Below are 6,986 nucleotides of genomic sequence, written 5' to 3'. Positions count from 1 at the left end.
AAAAACAGAAACACCAGCACTGTTGAAGACAATCGATTTAACTAAGAAATAGGTCTTCAGCTGATAGGATGGGACAACCACAAAATGTAGGGTTAGGGTTTAAGGGTTAGGATTAGAGTTGAAAGTCCTCCAAAAACAAGCACCTTCGAAGACAGTCGATTTCACTAAGAAGTAGGTCTTGGGCTGATAGGTTAAAATGTTTGGCTCATGGTGGGTGTGTTTCAAATTGAGATTTCTTCTGGTGTGATGGGATTTCCAACTCTGGCTCTATCAGTGTAAAAATGAAGCATGTACCCTATAAATTTGGGCCAACCTGAAAATGCAGGACACATCCTACAAATGTATTGTTTGAAAGATAATGAGGTAGGAAGCTGCAGCTGGAGAAGAGCTAGGAAGGACTGTTTGTAGATGAGCTCTTGGATGGTCTGGCTCATGGGGCAGATTTTTTAAAAATTTAATCACCATTAAGAAGCTCTGGCTGTTTCTATTATTTTTGTTCTTCAAAACATGACACAATGCATACATCAATCATAAGAATAACTTTTGTTACAAAATATAGATTGGTGCTTGTTCCACAAGCCCAATTGATTTCTGGCAGAGGATGAAAACGTTAATACTTTGAGGTTTATATGGTTTACCGTTGCTGGTGCAGTTAGATGTTCCCCCTTCCTAAATTGCAAGGTTAGATTTCATCCTATGCATGTTTACTTGAAACTTTGTCTACCTAGCTCTACAAACTTAATTCCTTCTGTGCCTGGAAGCAATCAGCTGCTTTTGGGGGACAATTATAATGTAATAAAGTTACACCTGAAAAGTAACACAAAGTAGGAATGATACTTTATTGCTATAATAAGCAATGCTTTCTAATTACTTTTAGAAAGACCTTTAAGGGACATTTCAGGGGATATATTAATAGGATCTCTTCCGGTCTTATGTTTTTCTCTTATTGATCCTATGTTTGAATGAAAGGTAATGAGAAGCAGCAGAAAAGCAATAACCAGTGCAATGAGGAATCCAACAAGTAAATTTCAGAACATTATAATAGTTTACTTTTAACACATTATAACAAGTTACGGGAATAAATTATTCTTAAAAGCAGTTTCCCAAACTCTGCATGTTACTTCTATGTTGGCCTGGATAAACTGAAATCTACTTCAGTTTAAAAGAAGCAAATTTCAAACCTTAGTGTTTTATGTGTTTACAGATAATTTCTTTCTTGCAGAACAGTATGCTGGCTAGAATCCTGCGGCCGAGTTACAAATGCGAAAGTGCTGTATTATATAACTACACAAGGAACCCTGTCTGGATCTCCCCCAGCCCCTACTTACTAGGCAGCTGCCACAGTAATCAATGGTGGCCGGGGGGGGGGGTCTATTCCCATCACTTGTGAAGCAGCTGTCCAGTGCCTCTCACTGTCCAGAACTATCTCTGATGTGACAAGCAGAAACAGGACCTGTCACAATTTCTCCTTGTGCCAGGTGATGGTAGTGGTGGATTGTATCCCAGTTAACTCCCGCCTAATATCTCAGGACTGGGGACTTTCACAGTCACTGTATATTGGTCGCTATATGTTGGGAACAACCTGAAGGCGTACAACAAAAATGTATCCTGTAAATTAGATGTTACTTAGGGATTGCGACCACTGAATCATCTCAAGTACATAACTCTAGGTTAAGGCAAAGGTTTCTTTTACAAGGTTGTCAAGTCATGTCCAATTGTAGGGGGCAAAGAGCCAGCTTTGTCCAAGACAACTCCATGGTCATGTGGCCAGCATGACTGTACAGAACGTTGTTACCTTCCCACTGAAGTGGCATCTATCTATTATTTGCACTTTCCAACATGCTTTCCAACTGCTAGGTTGGCAAAAGCTGGGGCTAGTGATGGGAGCTCACTCCATCACGCAGCACTTGGGCCACAAATTGCTGACCTTGCAACCGTCAGCCAAGCGTCTTAAAAGCCAAGCCACCACATTCATAATTGCCCAACAGGACTGGCCAGCAATGATAGACTTGTTGCTGACTCATCCATTTTATAGTCTTTTACCCCACTGTTTACAAAATAACCCATCTTGCTGTGATCATGTCTCTTGCCAAAACCCATCTCACTGTGACCTGGCATCTCTCCAAACATAACATACGTCTCATAACATGCATCTCTCAATCAAGACATTTGAGAAGAGGGGCTTAATACATATAAAAGTTGATATCACAATACATCTGTCAGTACGAAATAAGTCTTGCAGCTGGTTAAATGCTAAAATGGCTGCTCCCCTTGATAGGATTTCAATACTGTTTTTTTCAAGTCCTTTCTGCTCATGATGAGAAATGTTCTGGGCTGTCCCCAGCATTGTTCCTTTGAGAAGTGATGGATTAATGGCAAAGTCTTACACTTGTCTACTCCAATGTTAAGTCCCACCTTGTTCGGTGATATGCCCAGGTGTGTACAGCATTGTAGCATAAGGATGTTAAGAGCAGTGTGGCTTAAATCTAAACTGTGCAGGAAATTAATTCTGTTACTGTGTTACATTTTATAGAAACAGTAGGAACCAATACAGAAGGAAGGAAATCTGACACCACCTTGGCTTTTCAGAAGTTATAACTGTAATGCAATAGGTACAATTTAAAGATAGATTTTATTCTCTGATGATTTACTCATGCAAACTGCACACGGATGAAAACTGTACAGTTTGTGAAACATGTCAAATGCAATGACCTTGAATGCAAAGTACAGAAGTAGTGTGACATACATTTTAAAACAGAATCTATGGTTGTACAACTGTTGTTTGCCAAACATAGTCAGGATTTTCACTAACCCCTCCATTAAAATCATTTACATATTTCCTCACACATATTTAATTTACTTTATAACAGCAACAGCTTTACAACAAAAAAAAATCCCTTTTATATTAAATAAGATTTTAAAAACAGTACTGCACCAGCCATTGCTACTGCAAAACACCATTCATTTCTGCAAACTGTTTAGCAAACAGAAATGAAGGGAGGTAGTAGAGCATAGCAGTGTCTAGTAAATAATGCCAATCATATTTATGGGAGAAAATATAAGCAAATCTAATCTATGTGGTTCACCCAATTCACAATGAGGAAACAACCATCTCAGTCCAGATAAGGAAAGCAGGCTTCTGCACATGTATAAATGTGCATAATCAGGAACCAAGATATACACCAGGTATGCATACAAATATGGATGTCCTACCTGCGCTACATTCCTTTCAACTGAAAGCATATCCCCATCCCAGTGCAATGAGCTGGATTAGAGGTGTTATCTGTAGAGGTTTCTTGCAGATTTCACGTTTTGTGCTGGAAATTTTCTCCCTGTATTGTGGGTTTTTAGGTTTTGTAAGCTTGTTTTCAAAAGTAAATTCCTTTTTAAAATGATAAAGTATTTAAAGTACTTTTTCAAACTACACAAAAACCTGTTTCCTTACATTTTTAATACACAAAATATTTAAATTCTTATTTTCAGAGTTAAAGCACTGAAATGATATATACATAATTTGATGACTTCCTCCAGCATCCGTTCTAATTTGGTTGTACATCATACAAATTTTAGCTGCTCCCTGCTGTTACCACCAATTACAATTCAATGATTTAAAACAGAATGTTTCATTTCATAGTTTGATGGCACCCTAAGTTAAAACAGAGCATAGAACAAACAAGTTACACAACCCACCATAAATGCATTAAATGTTTGTTATATACATAATGGAATTCTTTTTTTTTTACTGCCAGATATTTTTACTGTGTAGTTTATTTTGCTGTTGTACAGTTTTCTGATGTGAAAGCACACACTTATTTTTGCGCTTTTACAACTTAATAATAAAATAGTATACTGTTGTTTTTTTTAACATGAGTACAGAATTAAAAATAGATAATGGCACATTAAAAAACTCAATATCCTACAGATGACTGGATAATGAGAAGAACTGTACCTACAATCATCTCATCAGAAACAAAACTACATAATGGAATGTTAGTTATCCAGGTTCACACAGTAAATAGCATTTCAAAACTGCAAACATCTATCAAGCCAGCATCACATTGAAGGCATCTTTAAACATTCAAGCACAGATTGCCGGCATAAACTACTGAATCATTCTCTCTTCCTCATCTCACTCTCACACACAAACACACACATACAGAAACACATAATGTGCACACACATACCACACTGTAATTACATTGTTTCCATGGTATGGTAAATAATTGACCCCTCCCCCCCAAAAAAGGTATCAAAATTTTGCTACTAAAATATAACAGTGCTTACACAAAAATAAAGTACAAGTTACCTTGCAAATACAAGACAATAACCACAAAAAAGAAAATGGGGGAAAACAGTAAAAGTTAAAAAAAAAAACAACCAAAAAAACCCTTGAGTTTTTGATGAAGGAATTTTAAACTTTCCTGGCATTCATACTACTGGAGTATGAATAAACTCCTCAGTTTAAGACTCAAGAAACCATAACTTTATCAAGTTAGCTTTGGAAAAGTATTCCATCTTTCATAAGCCTATTGAGTAGCTGTCTGCTGCTCTTTGTTACTTCAGTAAGAAGAGGATAGCTGAAGAGTTTCTTTTTGCAGCAGAAATGAAGCTCCTGATTTTAAAAATGGAAGTGCTAGCTGAAATGACATCTATTTTTTAAAAAAGAATATCTAGCAATGACCCTGATCAAGATTACATATGTGCATAAAAAGTACTGTATATCATATACTGTACTGGCCCTGTTAAACAAAATTATTTCAAAAACACCCAAACAGTTAAAAAGCCAAAGAAAATGCTACAATAATATAATCAAACATATTCTCCCAATGTTTTTCCTCTCATAATGTGCAAAATAATATAAAGGCAAAAAGACTAAAAGCAAACTTACTGTTCCTGTCTTTTTCTCTTGCCTAGTGCTTTATGATCTCGTAGACTTTACAAAGTCAATAGGAATCTACACAGAACTTTGGTATAAAACGTTACATGATTACTATCACAGTTTTGGGGGTGAGCATTAAGTGACTGATCTCAATGTTTCTTGGAATACCATCAAATGAAAGAGAAGTACATTTCAACTGTACCAACACTTCACATGACGAGCACTGAAAATAACAAGCAATCCTAGGAAAGAAAAACTATTAAAATACTATAATCTGTTGTGCAATTTCTGTTTGCCAACTTTCAAAGCCAAATTCAAGTTTGAATTTTACAGATGAACAATTTTAAGCTACAGATTTCTCTTAGATGAAGGCTGTTTTCCTTGTTTCCCTTTGAAGTTGCTAAGGAATATCTAAAAACAATATAAGTTTTTAATCAACTGCCTGAAGGCTGTGATTGGGATGGAGGAGCCATTACAATCTGTGAAAGCACTGGCTCTGTACTCTGGTCTGCCATTTGGGTGAGAACCGATGTTGCCACGGCTTCTGCCTTGGAGGTTGAGCTTACTCCATTGGAAGTGCTGACTGAACTATGCTGAATAGCTTCTGTGTGAGGACTACTTGGCACGGAAATGTCTTCTGAGCTATCATCTTTATCTGTGGCTGAGAGAAAAGAAAAAGAAAAATATTGCCATTCCTTTGTTAGAGAGATGTCAAAATGAATGTCCTGTATACAATTGGGATCAATATTTTTCAGGCATAAACACCTCTCTGAAGTGATTATTCATTTATTTTAAGGTCACAGTGACAAGATAAGAAACTCTTTTACATAAATATGATTGTCTTTATAGGAAAATATTGACTGCTGATAAACTGCAACATCAATGTTATCCATTTTTTTTAATAGTTGTAATTTTAATTAAAACCCCCTGAGGAGAAGAGAAAGGGTTCCTGAGGTTATCATCTCAAAACAGAGGTCTGATCTTGAGTTGTTGCTTCATAAATGGAAAGAACAATCCATTTATGGTGGTGAAAGAGGGCATAAAAATATCCACCCCACCATTCATGGGAAATTTAGGATCCAAGTTGATCAATTTAGTTCAACACTAATAACTTTCTTCCCAAGTATGGGTTTGCCAGATGGCTTAATTTAGGATTGTCCAACAACTATAGGACACCAGAATTTTTATCAGGAAATCTCCTGAATGTAATTATAATTGAAAATTATATACAGTAGCCCCTCCATTTTCATGGGGATCCATTCCGGAACCCCCCCCCCCCCCGCAAAAATGACAACTCGCATATATTCAAGCCCTGTTGGTTTGAATGGCCATGCCCTCCTGTGCACGCCCCACAGGCATGTGTGCCATTTTAGTCAATGGGGCTCACCCCTCCGTGAGTAATAGAGACTCTGGACTTCAAGTCCGTGAAGATGATGGGACGATGGCATATTAAAGATAGAAAGGGACCATTCCACTTGAGGCATCAGCTTGGATTCAGCAAACATCTTTGTGAACAGAAAAGAAAGTGCGGTCATTTTTGCCAAACATCCACCTCCTCCATCCCTTTGAAACATGCCATGCTAGTCTTAAGAGGCCTCCAGACCTCTGGAGCGGGTTTTGGAGAGTGCAGGAAGTGAGTGTCAGCAAAAACCATCCTCTCCTTTTCCATTAGTGGAGGTGATCTGTTGCAGCAAAGGTCATTCCACAATATGAACTGCACCAGTGCTGTCAAGTTTAGGTATGCATAAAACCCTCACTTTCTTTAATGTTCATCAACCTGACAGTTAAAGATCTGCACTAAGTCAGCAATACTGTAGTAATTATTACAGAGTTTATGGTTTGAGTATTCTAATAAGGATCCAGGATGGCTCCCTAGGATGATGTGTAAACTGCCCAGCATAGCATGGAAGAGAAAGAGCAATTGAGCATTTTGTAGAGGTATCACTTTTGTTCTTCTCGCTTTCTTCAAACTGTAACTCATATTCTCAATATTCTCTCACTATAATTGGGCTTGCTAAGGCCGCACAATTTCTAGGCTGCATGGATAATAAATTTCATGAGGTCTAAACCAATTCCTTGCAATTTTTACTGCATATTTGCAATAAGC

At 37.4% G+C, this 6,986-nt stretch overlaps 1 protein-coding gene across 3 annotated transcripts in view; it reads right to left on the bottom strand.

Annotated features, from left to right (window-relative positions):
• Window positions 1–2,577: 2,577 nt before the first annotated feature.
• Window positions 2,578–6,986, bottom strand: part of ATF2 (activating transcription factor 2) — a 48,415-nt gene continuing 44,006 nt past the window's right edge. For all 3 annotated transcript variants that reach the window (XM_042470564.1, XM_042470555.1, XM_042470572.1), the window contains one exon: window positions 2,578–5,540. In XM_042470564.1, coding sequence (XP_042326498.1) covers window positions 5,314–5,540 — 227 coding nt within the window. In that variant the 3' untranslated portion in view covers window positions 2,578–5,313. The remainder of the gene's footprint in view (window positions 5,541–6,986) is intronic.

This window comes from Sceloporus undulatus, chromosome 1 (genome assembly GCF_019175285.1).
Source record: "Sceloporus undulatus isolate JIND9_A2432 ecotype Alabama chromosome 1, SceUnd_v1.1, whole genome shotgun sequence".
NCBI lineage: Eukaryota > Metazoa > Chordata > Lepidosauria > Squamata > Phrynosomatidae > Sceloporus > Sceloporus undulatus.
The sequence above is the reverse complement of the archived record's forward strand: the minus strand, read 5'-3'. Positions and strand labels throughout refer to the sequence as shown.